General features: G+C 36.8%; 1 protein-coding gene across 2 annotated transcripts in view; it reads left to right on the top strand.

Annotated features, from left to right (window-relative positions):
- Positions 1 to 12480, top strand: part of RETREG1 (reticulophagy regulator 1) — a 145469-nt gene extending 132989 nt beyond the window's left edge. For both annotated transcript variants that reach the window (XM_010356334.2, XM_010356335.2), the window contains 6 exons: positions 1884 to 2010; positions 4258 to 4342; positions 6519 to 6656; positions 7449 to 7513; positions 7751 to 7877; positions 10300 to 12480. In XM_010356334.2, coding sequence (XP_010354636.2) covers positions 1884 to 2010; positions 4258 to 4342; positions 6519 to 6656; positions 7449 to 7513; positions 7751 to 7877; positions 10300 to 10793 — 1036 coding nt within the window. In that variant the 3' untranslated portion in view covers positions 10794 to 12480. The remainder of the gene's footprint in view (positions 1 to 1883; positions 2011 to 4257; positions 4343 to 6518; positions 6657 to 7448; positions 7514 to 7750; positions 7878 to 10299) is intronic.
- Positions 12481 to 19199: the final 6719 nt, after the last annotated feature.

The raw sequence follows: 19199 nt of genomic DNA, 5'->3' as shown, positions 1-19199 counted from the left end.
ATTTTTAGGACCACTTCAGTGTTGAGTGTGATGCATGGGCCAGCAACAAGCTTTCTCCCTGCCCTCATTTTTCACAGGAACCTCAGTGAGCTAAAAACTAGAAACACTCCATTTAAGAGTCACCCCCCGATGACCACATTTAATATTTTTTTTTCTTTTTGTCTCTTTAGCTGGGAAGCTATCAGTTCCAAACCAGATGAAAGACCCAGGCTCAGCCACTGTATTGCAGAATCATGGATGAATTTCAGCATATTTCTTCAAGAAATGTCTCTTTTTAAACAGCAGAGCCCTGGCAAGATTTTGCCACAGATATCTGCTCCTTAGCTATGCCCTTAGTATTTTAATAGATGTGGAATCATGGGGTATGCAAACCTGGTGCCAGATATGGTCCCAGTGAAAACAGATTTGCTCAGTGATTCAAGAGTGGGTAGAGTTAATAGATGCATAAACCATGCCCAAAAGTTCATTTCTTATGACAGACAGCAAATCTACCTGTAGGAATAACATCAGCCAGGACAACTGGTAGCTCAGTGACTCTTCAGAGCATTAGTTGAGGTTGAAAAAACAAACAGGAAGGAAAATGGCATACTTCCCCTTTTTAAAACATGCTATTGCACTCATTTAAACTTGGATTAAAATTATTTTTATAAAAAGGAATTGTAATTTACAAATTGCCTTACTATTCAAAATATATTAAAAGTCACAGAATCTGTATGTACACAAGCTTCTGTATAGTTGAGCATCTAAGGGCGAAGGTAGTTTTGACTTGTCTTAGGGCTACTGGAGTTGAATCCAGAGATCAGCCTCACCCTAGTACTCTACCATAGCTCAGATGATAGTTCACTAACAATCCTTGTCTTCTGCTAGAAACTTTGCTGCTTTTGTTATTGCCATATCCATAGCTCTGTGGCAGTGCCTTCAACATGGTAGGCACTTATCTCTTAATAATCTCTTAAATGAATGAATTTGAGGATTCTTAACAGGGATCGTTTGAACTGGTATGTTTTTATGAGTTAGGATTGCAAAAGCAGGAATTAAGCTTTATGTCATTGTAATGTTAGGGAAGGACATGTATTTACATGCGTCTTCTTCCTGGAATGATTGTTTCTAGTTTTTAGCTCACTGAGGTTCCTGTGGAAAATGAGGGCAGGGAGAAAGCTCGTTGCCGGCCCATGCATCACACTCAACACGTTCTAGATGATGACTAGGAAAATGTACTCTGGAAAAATAGAGGATATTGTAAGATCCTTTTAACAATTTTCTATAGTTTTCCAACCATAGTACATGGTATGTATGTATATATATGTGTGTGTGTGTATATATATATATAAAATTTGTATATTTATTGAAAATACATTGTTGGTGCTTAATATTATATGCTTAATTCCAAGGTTTCTCTAACAAGTTCCTACAAGGCCTTCCATGACCTAGTCTCCTCCTACGTCTCCAGCTTCACATGTTCTTCTTCTGTTGACTTTGCTGGAGCCATGTTGAGACTCGATAGGATAGCACATTTAAGCTCCTTCCCACTCCAGGGCCTCTGCGTATATTGCATGTTGTTCTATCTGGAACCCTATGATTAAACTGCTTATCCATCTCATATTTGAGTTTAAAAATGACTCTTCATTAAGGACATCCCTAAGCCTCACCGTGTTCTCCCTTAGTGTTTCCCTGGTTGTAAATATACAATTAATTAGATAGCTAATTGTTTCTTTTGGCATGAGTTTCCTGAAGCGAGTGTCTGGATAGTTCACTTCTGAATTCACAGGGCTTTTCCGGAGGGCGTGGCCAACAGTAGATGCTCAATAAATATTTGCCAAAGCCATAAATGTTGAACGAATCACCTAAAGTTCGGTAATATTTTTTTCTTTTTGTCTCTTTAGCTGGGAAGTTATCAATTCCAAACCAGATGAAAGACCCAGGCTCAGCCACTGTATTGCAGAATCATGGATGAATTTCAGCATATTTCTTCAAGAAATGTCTCTTTTTAAACAGCAGAGCCCTGGCAAGGCAAGTTTTCCAGTAAAGGAGTATGTTTTAAAATGTTCAGTTACTTGGAAACAAATGAACTAACCTATTTTATCAGCTTGTCAGATTTCTCCAATTTTAAATATACTATACTAAGAACATATGCCATAAAAGCTGGCATCAGCAAGGTTCAGAACTGTGAGTGTGCGAACACGAGATAATCCTCAGCCTCACATTTTGAAATTGGATTGGTTTTACGTTTTATACATATTTTTCTAGCTCATTAGCTAAAATGAATGGTGATTGGTCTTATCAGCAAGACTAGGGAGAAAACAAAGTCTTAAGAATTTCAGTTATCGTATTTAGCCTGGTGCTGAAGTCAAAGGGAGATGAAATGAATACATAGTTCTTTGACTGTGCTTTTGAAGATAACTGAATCTTATTTTCAAGCTAAAAAGTGGAGGTTCTTGTATGATTTATTTATTTAAGAAAGAAAACTTTTGGCAAAAACATAGTGATTATATAAACAAAAGGAGTATTTTTCCAATTAAGATAAAACCCATGAGGGGAAGTGTCTTACATGGTTGGAAAGGGATTACATGGAGTGGCGCACATACTTGTATTATTTTATGTGTAGAGGCAGCTTTAATTCTGATCAACTGTCTTGATAGCTTGGGTGAGATGCAGAACCATCAATAGACCTTTTCTATTCCAGTGTTGCTTTCAAGTTTCTTGAATATCCACCCGTGGATAGAATGAAGAGCTAGGAATGTCAGCATTGAAAATCTCTGTCTTTTTACCTTGTATAGTATGCAATATCATAACTTCAATAGTATTAAATAATAGAACTATGCTTAGAGACTTTTTGAGTGTATTAAAGTGGCAGTATTGCATTTGGATGCATTATTTTATTCATTGAAGGCTTTTTTTTTTTTTTTTTTAAAGCATCGATACCTGTATTTGGGGAATGATGTACTGTTGATGTTGATTTTACTGAAGTGATTAAATGTATTTTTGGAAGATTCTAAACTTCAAACTTCTGCACTGGGTTGCATTAATGTGCCCCAAGTCAATTAGCTTAAAATGATGATGCTGCAAATGTAGGGCATAATATGAAATCCCTTTGAAAAACTAAATTCTCGATATAGTAATACTTTTCTTGGCTTATCTGTTCCTTTGACTTTATGGCCTTTCCATTTCATTTATAGAATTTCACATTCTTTCCAGGGCCCTTGCTGTTTTAGAAACAAGTCTTAGTTTTGTTCTACAATTCATCTAATCTGCTTTTGACTAGTTAATTTATTAACTGTACTAAAGAATGAAAAATCAAAATCAAACTTAGATTTAGACCCCTTTGCTCTTTATCATCATCAGTTATTGGTCAGAGGTATGTATTCCTTCCTCCTGTGTCTTTTAGAAACTCCCTGAATGAATTTCCTTTGCTTGCTTTTCAGTTTAATTTACTATCACTGTTTAAAGATGATGTAAAAATGTAAGACAGTGTAAGACTGACGTGTGAAAAATCAGTTGACGCCTTTATGGGAAAATTTTTCTGCCTTGATGTTTCTAAAGGGAATTAAGGATATTTTCTGATTGTTTTTAAATTTCTTGAAACAATCAAGAATTTTTTTAACCATAAATGACAGAAGGAAAATAAACATGTCACTGCAGGAGTTTCATTTAAATGGCAGTTTATTTCTAAGTGACTTAGAAGTGGGGTCAATTTGAGCAGTATATATGGTTAGGAAAGATGATAGTGATGGCCATAAATTTATCCTGTCAGCTTAGCAGCTATACATTACATTAGATTTGTGTAAATTACGTTAGATTTGTATAGATACCTCTAATTTCTGTAACATGTTTTGCTGTGTTTTTATGAATTTCAGTGGGCTTATAGTGGTAGTTTGAACTTTCAGATGTAGTTATCAGGCCTCATTAATTTCCTTAAATGAGTGAAGTAGAAGAAGTTTCTGGGGACATAATAGTTTTTTGTTCTCTTGCACCTGGCAGTAATACAGCCACAGGCATGTGTAATGGGAGTTGTCACTCTCTGTGCCAGGAATTAGCTCCTGTGTCCTCAAAATAATTATTACCAAGTGCTGAAATGGACTAAGGCTGGTTGAATGCAGCAGTCATTAGTCAGCCCTTAGTGCAAAACAATGCTCTTTGGAAAAAAATCTGTAATAACCGGATAGGTCACTTACAGATTTACAATTATGTGTGTATCCTGTGCTCCAAAATATCTTGGTGTTATGTATAACTATCCCATGTTATTTCTATTATTTCCAGTTTTGTCTCCTGGTCTGTAGTGTGTGCACATTTTTTACGATCTTGGGAAGTTACATTCCTGGGGTTATACTCAGCTATCTACTGTGTAAGTATAGTAGACCATGTGGCTAATTTTTGTGATGCATATGGTATCACTTTATGGTCAACAGACCTGTAGTTTGAAGAGGGGGGATGAGTTCTTAACTATAATACAAGTTGATTATTCTTTACTCTCCTGCTGTACAAAGTTTCTCTATTTTCCTAGATCCATGCCTCTAATTTAAAATTGGAAGAATAGCTGCAAAAGGCAGAATTATAAGTTAATAATTTAATGTTAAATTTTGTCAGTAAAACTATACATAAAGCTGTATGCCCCACCTCCCAAAAACACACCAACACCTTTGCCTTCGTGCATGTTCTCTGGCTCAAAAAAATAATTAAAACCACAATGAAATACCATTGCATCCCTACCAGAATGGCTAAAATTAAAAATACTGACCATATCAAGTATTAGGAGGGATGCAGAGGAAGTAGAATTCTCATATACTGTTGCGGGGTAGGTAGAATGTTAAAATCACTTTGGATAACAGTTTGGCAGTTTCTTAAAAACTACTACATGACAAAGCCATCCCACAACTAGGTACTTACCCAAGAGAAATGAAAGTACAAAGACACAAATGTTCATAACAGATTTATTTGTAGTGGCCAAAAGCAGAATATAATCCATACATCCATCAATAGGATGAATGGGTAAGCAACTGTGGTATATCCATATAATGGATTACTACTTAGCACTAAAAATTGATACATACAACACTAAAGATAAATCTCAAAATAATTAGACTGAGTAGAAGAAGCCAGATGAAAGAGTATGATTCCATTTATATATTATCCTAGAAAATTCAAACAATCTTTAGTAACAAAGCAGATCAGCGGTTGCCTGGGGATGAGGTGGGTGGGGACAGGGAGAAGAGGTAGGAGACTGGAGGGAAGGATGAATAAAAACATGAGAAAACTTCTGGGGGTGGTAGACATGTTCATTATCTTGATTATGGTGATGGCTTCTTAGTTGTACCCATGTCAAAATTTATCAAATTGTACACTTTAAATACATGTATTTTATTATACATCAATGATCACTCAAAAATGTTACTAAAATGTATGGATTTTCTCCTTTACCTGAAAACTATGATCTGGCACTGCTACCTTTCGATGGGGCAGGCACTCTCCACTTAACATACCCTCATATTTTCCAATTTTTCTTACAATGGATTTTAAAGTTTACATACAATTTCTTGGCCTCTAGAGACATTTGAGTTTGTAGCTCCTATTTTAAAAATATAATATAGGATACTTCCTAAAAAGAACAAAGAAATAAATATTAGGAATACAGTACTTAGAGGGTGGCAATCTTTGCTTCTTTTTGTATTCTTTTTTTTTGTTTGTTTGTTTTGAGACGGAGTCTCGCTCTGTCGCCAGGGCTGGAGTGCAATGGCTGGATCTCAGCTCACTGTAAGCTCCACCTCCTGGGTTTACACCATTCTCCTGCCTCAGCCTCCCGAGTAGCTGGGACTACAGGCGCCCGCCACCTCGCCCGGCTAGTTTTTTTGTATTTTTTAGTAGAGACGGGGTTTCACCGTATTAGCCAGGATGGTCTCGATCTCCTGACCTCGTGATCCGCCCGTCTCGGCCTCCCAAAGTGCTGGGATTACAGGCTTGAGCCACCGCGCCCGGCCTCTTTTTGTATTCTTAATGCATAAAGCAAATGGCAAATGGTCAGAGCTCAAATCCATTCTCCCCAAAAGAACTCATATATAACATCAGCCTCATGATTACAACAACCCCAAAGAAATAAGGTTATTATCCTAATATTATTGATGAGAGGCTAATAACTTTCCTACGGTGAAATGGCATTGAATAAATACGGTTAAACCAGGACCGTTGTTTGGAAAGCATGTAATTTTTCTATAAATTTTGAGAGTAAAAGGATTGAAAGGAGGGAGTTGATCTAATTGCACCTGAAAACAGTGACTGTGAGCATTGTGTGTGCGTGGGTATGCATGTGTGTGTGTGTGGGGGGGGTGGGTGGTGGTAGAAAATGTTTACCTTACAGAAAAAGAATAGAAATTATGAACTTATTTCACAGAGGCATTTTCCTTAAAAAAAAAAAAAAAAAAACTTAAGTTTTTCAGTAAAAAAATGTAGTATTTTGTGAAATACTGAAATGTATGTAGCCTTTTGAAAGGAAAGGCATTTTACCTCTACTCTCTTTCTTCTTTCAGTACTGTGTGCATTTTTGTGTCCATTGTTTAAATGTAATGATATTGGACAAAAAATATACAGTAAAATCAAGTCAGTTCTGCTGAAACTGGATTTTGGAATTGGAGAATATATTAATCAGAAGAAACGTGAGAGATCTGGTAGGTAAAGTTTATATTTTAGATTCTATGCATGACATGAGACATTAGCGAGCTATTTTTAGGCAATTCCTTTAATACATTTGAGGATACTTTTAGCTTTTTACTAAATATTGTTATAGAAGCTAATCTCCCTCAAAGTTATATATATCCTTTTCCTATTTAAGCTTTCCTTCTTTTCTCAAATATACAATGAAAGAAACTGACTTTTTAATCCACACTGTCAGGGGAGAAAGAAAAGGCTTCAACACTTTTTATTGTGCTACTTATGATTTACTTAGTTTTATTTTGGGTTGGACTATCACAAATACAAAATTACACAAGCAGTGCTAGGAGTGTGGAAGTTGTGTAAGAAGGGATTGAAAAAACAGGGGAAGGAAAATAAAATACAGGAAAAGCCAATATAATCATCTTTTACTTTTTAACTTGGCTTGAGACCTTATAGGTTCTAAAACTAGAATGTATCGGAGTCATGTGGAGGGCTTATTACAGGATGAGTTGCTAGGCCCCAGCCCAGAGTTTCTGATGCAGTAGATCTAGGGTAGGGCCTGAGAATCTGCATTTCTAAAAAGTTCCCAGGGAGGATGTTTTTGCTGTTTCAGGGACAATATTAAGAGAACCACTAATGTGGATCATTTCCTTTGCAAATATGTGAAGTTTGTTATGTGCAAACATTTAATGATATGGAGGTATTTGAGAATATGAGAAATGTGGGGTAAGAATACATAATGAAATAAATGCACTATATCTGAGTTGGCTAGGAAACTGAAAACTTCCAAATTTTTTTCTCGACAGAAGCAGATAAAGAAAAAAGTCACAAAGATGACAGTGAATTAGACTTTTCAGCTCTTTGTCCTAAGGTATTTTTTGTTTTCAATTTGTTCCTGTGTGGTTTGACTGTAAATGTATTTACATATATAAAGCTGAATGATCTTCCTAATAAATTCATATTTCTGTAAGATGACTGAATGATTTCAAAAGAAAAATATCCATCTGGTTTTTATTACTCTGACATTTTGGGGGTTCGTATGGATTTTTCAAAATATTCCCTTCAGCAGTTTAAAATGTGCCACTGGTATTTATTTATATTAATACAGATTAGCCTCACGGTTGCTGCCAAAGAGTTATCTGTGTCTGACACAGACGTCTCAGAGGTATCCTGGACTGATAATGGGACCTTCAACCTTTCAGAAGGATACACTCCACAGACAGACACTTCTGATGGTATGCTAATATTTCTGGACACATTTATTTTTATGAGTGCATACAAAACTATTTAACTTCTGCCAAATACTGAATGGGTAAATAACATGTTACCACCATATCTCTACAGTGGAATATTACTTGGCTATAAAAATGAAGTACTGATACTTGCTATAACATAGATGAACCTTGAAAACATGCTAGGAAGCCAGACACAAAATGCCACATACTGTATAATTCCATTTATATGAAATGCCTAGAATAACAAGTCCAAATAAAGGGAAATTTAGTGGCTGCTGTGGACTGATGGAAGGAGGGAATAATGAGTGACTGTTAATTGGTATGCATTTATTTTTGGAGTGATGAAAGTGTTCTAGAATTAGTGATGCTGCTTGTACAGCTTTGTGAATATACTAAAAAACACTGAATTGTATACTTTAGAAGTGTGTTTTTTTGGTGCATGAATTATCAAAAGCTATTTTTCAAAAAGTATCAGAAAAAAATCTAAATCAATGTCCAAATCTGCCTTTGGACAGAAATTTTGAAAACAAAATAATTAAAAATTAGAAAAATTACCTCCTGAAATGTCTTTGAAATGCCCTAAGTGATAATGTGGGAGAGAAAGATAGATGGTAATCCTATACATTTAGGCCTAGTCCTCATTAAAAGGGGCTGAAGTATGGAGGGCAAGTTCCCTGAGTCCAGCTGACTCTGGAGTTTCTCACATTTGTCTTTGAAGTTAAAACAGTTTTTTATTTTTATTTTTTTTATTTCCAACTTTTAAGTTCAGGGGTACATGTGCAGGATGTGCAGGTCTGTTACACAGGTCAACATGTGCCATGGTGGTTTGCATCCCATCACCTAGGTATTAAGCCCAGCGTCGATTAGCTATTTTGTGATGCTCTCCCTCCTCCCACCCCTGACCCTATGACAGGCCCCAGTGTATGCTGTTCCCCACCACTGTGTCTATGTGTTCTCATTATTCAGCTCCCACTTATACGTGACAACAGGCAGTGTTTGGTTTTCTGTTCCTGTGTTAGTTTGCTGAGGATAATGGCTTCCAGCTCCATCCATGTCCTTGCAAAGGACATGATCTCATTCCTTTTTGTGGCTGCATAGTATTCCATGGTGTATATGTACCACATTTTCTTTATCCAGTATATTCTTTGTAAAGTACAATTAAAAACAAGACAGCACAGTATTCTTTATAATGCAAATTATATCCATAACTTAAATTGAGAGTCAATGCTTGTCCAGTAACTTAACTTTTGTTAGTCTCACTGGATTACCTTGTTTTGGCCATATACTGAACATATGAGCAGATTATAAAGGAGGAGAATGAATGAACTGTTTTATACTTATGTTCCAAAAAGACATTTTCTGTTTTTAAAGGAAGGAGGGAGGGAGGCTGTGCAGTGTTTGAAAGAAGATGGGTTTGGAAGGTGGAAAACCCAAGGAGAGTCTTGCCTTTGTCACTACCTAACTTTATGACCTGGAACAGGTGAAATAATCTTTGTGGATCTCAATTTTCTCACCTTTAAATTAGAACAAGAGCATCGCTGAAGGTCATTCAAGCTCTACAAGCTTTCAGTACCTACAATTTGAGGTCATATTTTAAAGAACAAGAATAACAAGTACCTTGTTCTTAAGGATCCCATCTCAGATTTATTCAACAAAAGAGACATTAATAATCCAAGCCACATAAAAGACTTTTTTCATTAATTGAAGATTTCAAATCATGGTTGCAGGGAGTTAACTGTTATATTAAAAGAATTTTATATGAAAGGTAAAAACAATAAAATCTATCAGCCTTCTACTGTGACATTGCTTTCAAATGTCCTAAATCTTCATATGGTCAGTTTCAGCTATAGTTATAGAGAGCCAAATGTTTCTATAAACTCTTGGGTTATATGGAATAGAAGGAACAGTATCTTCTTTCCATTGCTTAAAACAAACACAGATTACAGACGCTGAAATAGATCTCTATGTATGAAAATGCTGAGGCTAAATAATATTAACCAAAACCCAAGGAAACTTCCTATTACAGTATTTTTAATTTCATGTACATGTATACTCATTGGCTTAAGGTAATTCCCACCCTAGGAGCAGGATGGGGAATTTTTATAGTAAATGCTGAAACGTTAGTCAAAACCTCAAGCTGATGCCAGACAAGTGTGAATGTTAAGTCAGTAAATACACTGCTTTGTGCTTAAGAGGAAAGCTAAATATAGAGGGATGTGTAGTGTTTGTGTCCCTGTGGAGAAAGAGTGTTGCAGGATTAGGAGTTCAGTATGTGGTTAAACTGATTCAAGTTGACTCAGGAGGCTAGATGAATGCCAAGGTTGCCAGAGGGTTCAGATTAAAGTCAGATATCTTTAGACAGCACTTTTATTTGAAATTTGTTAAGGTGCTTAAGTCTGAACTTCTGTTATCCATTTCACAGATCTTGACCGACCTAGTGAGGAAGTTTTCTCTAGAGATCTTTCAGATTTCCCATCTCTAGAAAATGGCATGGGAACAAATGATGAAGATGAATTAAGCCTTGGTTTGCCCACTGAGCTCAAGAGAAAGAAGGAACAGTTGGACAGTGGTCACAGACCACGCAAAGAGACGCAATCAGCAGCTGGTCTCACCCTTCCTCTGAACAGTGACCAAACCTTTCACTTGATGAGCAACCTGGCTGGGGATGTCATCACAGCTGCAGTGACTGCAGCTATCAAAGACCAGTTAGAGGGGGTGCAGCAAGCACTTTCTCAGCCTGCCCCCATCCCAGAAGAGGACACAGACACTGAAGAAGGTGATGACTTTGAACTACTTGACCAGTCAGAGCTGGATCAGATTGAGAGTGAATTGGGACTTACACAAGACCAGGAAGCAGAAGCACAGCAAAATAAGAAGTCTTCAGGTTTCCTTTCAAATCTACTTGGAGGCCATTAATCTAGGAATCAGCTTGCAACAGAGCACAAAAAACACCAAAAAAATTTCAAACAAGAAAAAAAAAAAAAAAAAGGAAAAGAAAAAAAATTGAACTATAAGCTTTAATGATTACTTTAGATTTGTTTTATTTTCCCTCCTGCAGTGAATTAATTGGATATATATCAGCTGACACTGATAGATTGATATTTCTGATCGTTATTTTTGTGTAATAAGCATGGAAATGAACTTTATACACACCACTGTGTTGTCAGAGATAAATATTAGGGGTTTTTAAAGCAAAAAGAAACAAAAACCAAATTATTAAAATCCTCCTATAAATATTCTTTTTCTTTACAGTTTTTCAAGCATGCAAAACAGTTTATTGTAACTCATTGAAAAATATTAACAATTAATTGTGAATACATGCCATTATCAGCTTCCTTATTCCTAATACCTGGAAATTTTTTTTTTTTACACTGATAGATTTTGATGTAAAAAAGACCGAAATTATCAAGGTATCTTAGTTGAAGGACTTGGGAAATACTATCAAAATTAATTTCTTAGGAAAAAATTTAAAAGTATATTTAAGTACTCTGGATAGACTGAAACATTTCCATGTTATTTCTGCAGTTGTAGACTTAGGCTTACTTGTAAAGCAGCATGCTCCACTGACTGCCATCTCTAGTCTTGCAGTGGGTGGCATTAACCCACAGAAAGCAAGCAGTTGTGTATCACATAGACAATGGTTGTGACATAAACAGATTCAGTTGTTTTATTGTTCATTTATCATATGTTTGTGATAGGGATGTTGGGAGCACAGCTCTATTCTGCCTGCTCAGACTTAAGTTAGACCCGTATCTTTTATATTATGTCATGAAAAAAGTCTCCTAAAATTGTGAAACTAGTTCTTGATATGAGTGATGTGATCATCAGCAATAAAGACATAATAACTCTGTTTTCTTAGTCTGTATAGAGGAGAGGAACTTGCTTGGCTTTAAAATATATTTATTTGCCATTTAAGTATAAATATGAAATCTGTTTCTTACTGGGAAGATAGAATATATATATTTTCCTTTAAACGTTTTAAGATCACTTTTAAATAACCAAATTTGATTTATGGTTTTTAACAAAGGACTAAAGAGCTCACACCAAGCTAATTTTGTTTTTGTGATATAAACTTTCAGTGTCGAGGGACCATGCCAGCAACTACCAAAAATCTCTTGAATCTTCAGGTACAGCTGGCATTTTGGCAGATGCACAGAGACATCTGAGACCCTCAGAAGGGAAGGATAATCCAAGAATATAGGAAATCTGTGTTCTCTTCCTTTCATTTTATCCCTTATATTTCTAAAGACTAATTATAAGTAATCTGACAGCAACTCTTATTTATTTTTTCTTTCTGAGGTATTCAAATATCTAGACTGAATTTTGCCAAATGTTAAAGGGAGAAGAGTTACTGAAGACTTTGAACATTTTTGTGATTGCTTATGTCATTAGTGCCTCATGACTGTGTTTGATGTCCTTTATTGATACAAAGTGAGCCTGTGCCTTCATTATCTTGCCCATTTGAATACAAATGGAAACCTGGTGTTTGAAAATCTCTGAACTGTGTGGGTTTTGGAGGAATATACCTGAATTTTATTCAATAACAGTTTCTGGACAGGAAGAAAAATACAGTTACATATTTATAAAATAGTTGTTACCAGTATTCTTTTTTATGTGTATGCTTCTTTCTTTAAAGTAATATTCTTGGTTATAAAGTAGAAAAGTTTAAAGGTCATTTCCATTTCTTCACTGAGGAGAAAAAAAGTTAAATAATCCAAGTAATTAAAGAATATAAGTCACTAGATAACCTTACAGGAAGATTAACTCAAGGGCTGATAATCTGTGATGGTATGAACAATAAATCTAGAATAAAATGTTAATAACTACAAATTAAAAGGGGTGTGGGGAAGAAGTTGGTAGAGTAGAAAAATGTGCTATCACCACTATCGAGGAGACATGCCAACTCTCTAGGGACAGCAGCATTTTAACTATGTATGAATTTTAATATTGTTTGTATATGACTCTGTGACTACACATTTACACAATACAATAATGGTACTTTCTCACAACTATTAATTCAAACAAACACAAGGATGTTGAAGGTTTTTGTTTGTGTATATGTATGTTTTGGTGGTGGTGGGGGTCATTGTTTCTGGTTTTAAAAGATGAAGTAGCAGATACACTTCATCTATGATTGATCCAGTGTAGTAGAGGACTACATGTCCTTTACCATGAGAATATAAATAGCATTATTTCCTCAACATCTGAAAGAACTGATAATGAGTGGTTTGTAAAATCTAAGTGGACTGAAGTATTTAAAATGTGAACCATGGATATATTTTGTTAAAACTGAAAGCTGTAGAAAAGTTTTGCTCACTTCCTATAGAAGGTACTGAGCAAAATCACACAATGGCAATAGCATACATTGAGCATGTATTTTAATCTGAAGCAATAAAGTAGTGCTCAAGAAGTTGAAGCTCACTTTGGAAGATCAATCCATGCTTGAATATTCTCATTCTGAAATACCTTAAATACCTTTTTTTCTTACCCTACATAGCTACAAAAGGGATTTTTTTTTAAACTGCCTGCTTCCCAGTTTAATAAAATATTAGGAAGACTTTTATAAGGTTTTGTAATTGGCAAATACATTCAACATATTTAGGCATCTCACTCTTATATTTGAAATAAATGTAACTTTCTTCCATTTAAAAAAGTGGCAAATGCCAGCATGCCACTAATTTTAGTCAAGAAGCAAATACACATTTAAGAAAAATGTGATTTTAACATTTATATGAACTGTTTATAATCTAGATGGGTATACTTCTTTACACTGCTCCAGCTGTGTTCATTGCAAGATAGGAAATTATTCTGAAAACCTTTACTGAACTACTGTTGTCTTAGATCATTTGTATCATGATGAAATTAGAAAGCCTCAGAACTATATTTTTGTGTATTATTCCTCCATTTCCACTGTAGCATTTATACTAAGAAAGATGTTGAAAATATGAATTCTGGTTCTGATGTTAATATTATGGCCCTAAGACACAGTGTCAAAGTCACATAACGTCCCCAAGCCCCATCCTGTTTCCCAAGCATTAAATAGGGAAGTTAATTCTTACCTTATCACGCAGGGATGTTTAGAGAATGGGTGAAAAAAAGTATCTGAAGCACGTTGGGGGGAGGGGTATGTGGAAAGGCTGCATAAAACCAAGATACTGATTTTTTTCCTGCCTGTGTTTCAACTAAGCCATTCTTTTAAACATTAAAACAAAGGCAATCAACAAGCAACAGCTTACAAGAATCGTAAGTTTCTTTTAATGGGTCCAGCACTGTATCAGCCTCATAGTGCAAGAAATCCTTGTGGAATTGATGGATGGGAGTGTTGCAAAAATGTCTACTATTTCAGTTGATTCTATGGACCAAGTATAAGGTTCTATAATAGTAATTTTTATGGTTATAACACCTACTAGCTATGGGACTCTGAGAAAGTCACCTAATAACTCCATACCTATTTACCTCATCTACAAAATAAATATGTAGTACCATTTACCTCATACAGTGTTGCAAGGATTAAGTGTCTTAAGGCTGGGGTTGGCAGACTATGGCCCATGGGCCAAATCTGGCCTGCCACCTGTTTTTGTAGGGGCTGCAAGCTAAGAACCGTTTTTTACATCTTGAAGTAGTTGAAAAAAAATCAGAAGACTATTTTGTGACATGAGAATAAGTGAAAATCAATTTTCAGCATCTGTGAATAATGTTTAATTAGAACACAGCTATGCTGATTTGTTTATGTATTGTCTATGGCTGCTTTTATGCTATAACAATGAAGCTGATTAGTTGTGACAGAGAACCCAGGCTTACAAAGCATATTTACTCTCTGGCCCTTTACGGGAAAAGTATGCGAACTCTTGGTCTAAGACATAGAAAACAGGATCCTGTTTAATGCTCATGACTCTACAGTTAAGTGGTATTAAGAACATTTTGCCAAAGAACAGGGTAAATAAATTGTCTAAGGTCACATAGCTAGTCAAGGAAAAGGTCAGCCTGACCCCAAAGCCTATTCTCTTTCTAACGTATCATACTAATATATTGGTTTTATTTTGTGATACATTAACAATGATCATAATTTTAAGCAGTTTAACAATTTCGCTAAGTATTAAATACTGATTTTGTTTTAGATTTTTTTTTTCAAAGACTGCAGAAACCAGTTGATTTATACTGTTTTAAATGCTGTGATAAACAGACTTTGCTATACATTTCAATTCCTTATTAAGAGAAGTCTTTGCATATGTAGACAGCCAAAACAATTGGGGACTGAAAATCTCTCACAGGACTTAACGTTTTCAGGAACACAGAATTCACAGAAACTGTAAACTATGTGATAAGTGTACGTTAGTTTTTAATTTCAATATTTGTTACCCCCACCAAAGGCTACCCTCAACCAACTCAATCCCCTTTGTAGCCTGCCTTTTAAAAACCAAGGTGCCACTGCAATATAGGAATGTGAATAGCAGTAAACTTGTCACAAGAGAATATTGTGACCGGCATACAAATTGACTTGAAGGCAACTTTATTAGCTTTTATTTTAAATTATCCCAAAGTGTTCCAAGACTGAAACAAGAACCATGTTACTGTGTGTACTGTCACTGTTACAGTGTGCACCATAACTCTAGTAGTTTGAGAATTATGTGAACTATTTTAAGGGCTATGTCATGATATACAGAAGGAATTCTAATTTTCAATACTTTCACATTAATTTTCTTTGTCATAGGTGGTTGTATTAGTCCATTCTCACATAGCTATAAAGAAATACCTGAGACTGGGTAATTTATTTGAGATTTAATTGGTTCAGGGTTCTGCAGGCTGTACAGGAAGCATGCTTCTCTGCTTCTGGAAAGACCTCAGGGAGCTTTTACTCAAGGCAGAAGGCAAAGTGGGAGCAGGCAGTTCACATGCCAAAATCAGGAGCAAGAGAGAGCAAGGTGGGAGGTGATACACACTCTTATAAACAACCACACCTTGAGAGAACTCACTGTCGCAGGAACAGCACCAAGGGGATGGTGCTGAACCATTCAAGAGAAATTCACACCCATGATCCAATCACTCCCACCAGGCCCTGCTTCCAACACTGGGATTACATTTTGACATGAGATATGAGTGGGGACAACATCCAAACTATATCAGTGATCTTAATTTAAATTCTTCAGAGTGATCAATTTGGTATTTTTTTTTTTTTTTTTTTTTTTGGATAGCAGTACTGTCAGCAGAGGTTAGACACATTAAGAGTGCTGAGGATGTGCTGCAGAGATTTTACTCAACAGTCCCTTGCATTTACCAAGGAGGTATTGGTTGTAGACCTACTCTTTTGTTTTTCTCCAATTAGTTCCAGATACTGCTGCTGGATCCACTCAAGGCCCACTTCTATTCCTGATGCCATATAAGCAGAAACATTTTGTGACTCTCCAACAAATGAAGCATAAACAGTAAACACAAGAACCCAAGTCTTTTGCCAATGATATCATGGCTCTCTCTAGTCTCATTTTCTCTTGTTTGTATCCTAAGCTTCATCCAACCTAGACACACTCTTCTTAAATATGTCCTTGATTTTCCTCCCTCCACAGTATTTCTTCTACCTGTTCCACCTCCTTTTCCACTTACAAAGTCCTCCATCTTCTCCTTTAGGACCCATCTGAAATGTCTACTCCTTAATGAAAACTTTTCTGATCTCTCTAATGGCATGAGATTTCTCTATCCTAAATACTCATTACCCCTTTCTTTATATTTCATTGTACTAGATCCAGCTAGTTAACTATAAATATTTTTTATCATCCCTAAGAAGTCATAAAAAAACTTCTTGAGGGTAGGAATGCTTTAATTTAGAACCAGTAGAATATTACAAAAAATATGTAGCATGTGGGAGAGACTATGGGAGATACGAAAGCCACCAAAGGAAAGATATGAAAGGAATTTAAACTTTATTTTATGGGCATCAGGCAACTATTATTGAACAGAAAAAGTGGCATATGAAAAAAATGCTACAGGAAAATTACTGATTACTTGTATTTACTGTAGAGGAGGGCTATGGGGAAAGAGTAAGGTTAACTTGGAGACTGCAGAAGAACAGTACATTGGAAAATTAGTATGGCGGAGGAAACAATACCTCTTTAAAGAAGAAAAGTAAAACTGGAGAGTTCAATGATGCTGAAATAGGAGAATCATGAAAATAGATTAGAGGAGGCAGGGAGGAAATAATGACCTGAAGAACAGATGCTGGAACAGTCATACAAGAATGATACTAGGCAAAAGTAAAACCAGAAGTTTTTTACTTTTATAGCCATCTTTTGCTTTACTTTTAGGGAAGCTTGAAAATATACTCTGCTTTGCTTATTCCAGTTAAAACTAATACTAGCTACATTTCTCAAAGTGAGTATCCACACGGCTCAGCTATTTTAAAAGATACTGATAATCTCAAAATAAGTTTTCAGAAATAAAAATCACCATCTGACTTAACTTTTGCACTGCAAAAGATTCGTTTAACAAATACTGAACAGTTGATCTGCTGGGACTGTTCTAGCATTAAAGTATACAACAAAGGAGTGCTTGCTGTCATGGAGCTTATGTTCTATCTAGACGCAGATGACTGACATGCAGTGTGACTAGACATCCTGGTTTGCCCAGGATTGAGGGGTTTCCCGGGATGCAGGACTTCCAGTGCTAAGCCTGGGAAATCAGTGACAAACAACAAATGCTAGTGGCAGCTGATCTCCCAGTGATCACCTAAAATCACCCTGCCCCTGCTTCCCACTTCCTGGTATTCGTGCCCTTATGTAAACCCTTCTCACATTAAATAGGGCTGACCTGCATAAGTAACAACACATTGTGGAAACGACTATGTGTGACTTCCAAGGCTAGGTTATGACAGAAATTCATGAATTTCATGTGGCTCTCCGTTGCACTCAAGCAGCCCTATGGAGAAGCCTACTTGTCAAGGAACCAAAACCTCTTGCTATCAGCTACGTAAGTGAACCATCTTTAAGGGAGATTCTCCAGCCACAGTCAAATACAGTCAGACTTTCAGATGACTTTAGCCCTGGACAGCATGTTCACTGCAACCTCTTAGCAGATCTTAGAACCACCCAGCTAAGTTATTCAAATGCCTGACATACAGAAACTGAAATAAAGCTTGATGCTAAATTTGGGGGTAATTTAATACAGAGTAGTAGATAACTAATACAGTGCTAGAGAAAAGTTATGCCTGGTAAGGACTCAGGAAGGTAGGCACTATTTTTGGTAAGTGGATTTGGATAAGCCTCTCTTACAAAGGCATTTGGGCAGAGATCCAAAAAATAAGGGAGCAAGCCAGCAAAAGGATGTTCCAAGCGATTTCTGACTTAGTACCAACTAAAGTGATTGTTAGAAGAACATCAAATGTGTCATTGCGACTCAAGTAGGGTGAGCAGGGTAGAGAAGGGGGTGTGGCAGGACATCAGAGGGAGGGGCAGAGCCTCGCAGAATAAAAAGTAAGGTGTTTGAATTTGATTGAGTCAAGGGAAGCCACTGGAAGGTTTTTTAAAGCGCCATCTTCTTTTGATTTTCTATTAGTAGCGTGGATTCTGAGCATGCAACATTCGATTCTGTAACAAGGCTGACAAGGGTTCAACCAGGCTGTGTGGATGAAATCTATAACTTCCCCAAGCATTTGAAGTTCATGTTTTCTTTTTATTTTAAGACGGAATCTTGCTCTGTCGCCCAGGCTGCAGTGCAGTGGCGCGATCTCGGTTCACCACAACCTCCGCCCCCCTCCCCGGACTCAAGAGATTCTCCTGCCTCAACCTCCCAAGTAGCTGGGATTACAGGTCTGCGCCACTGCGCCGGGACTGATTTTTCTATTTTTTTAGCTGAGACTGGGTTTCGCCATGTTGGCCAGGCTGGTCTTGAACCCCTGACCTCAGATGATCTGCCTGCCTAGGCCTCCCAAAGTGCTGGGATTACAGACGTGAGTCACCGCGCCTGGCCTGAAGTTCTTTTCTTCTTTTTTTTTTTTTTTTGAGACGGAGTCTCGCTCTGTCGCCCAGGCTGGAGTGCAGTGGCCGGATCTCAGCTCACTGCAAGCTCCGCCTCCCAGGTTTACGCCATTCTCCTGCCTCAGCCTCCCTAGTAGCTGGGACTACAGGCGCCCGCCACCACGCCCGGCTAGTTTTTTGTATTTTTTTAGTAGAGACGGAGTTTCACCGTGTTAGTCAGGATGGTCTCGATCTCCTGACCTCGTGATCCGCCCGTCTCGGCCTCCCAAAGTGCTGGGATACAGAACTTTGCTGTCCGATACACATGAGGCTACACAGCCAACTGGGCACCTGACACGGGGCTAGTCCAAATTGAGAT

The sequence above is a fragment of the Rhinopithecus roxellana genome, chromosome 3 (assembly GCF_007565055.1).
Source record: "Rhinopithecus roxellana isolate Shanxi Qingling chromosome 3, ASM756505v1, whole genome shotgun sequence".
Lineage (NCBI taxonomy): Eukaryota > Metazoa > Chordata > Mammalia > Primates > Cercopithecidae > Rhinopithecus > Rhinopithecus roxellana.
Note: the sequence above shows the minus strand (reverse complement) of the source record. Positions and strands in the feature narration are given on the sequence as shown.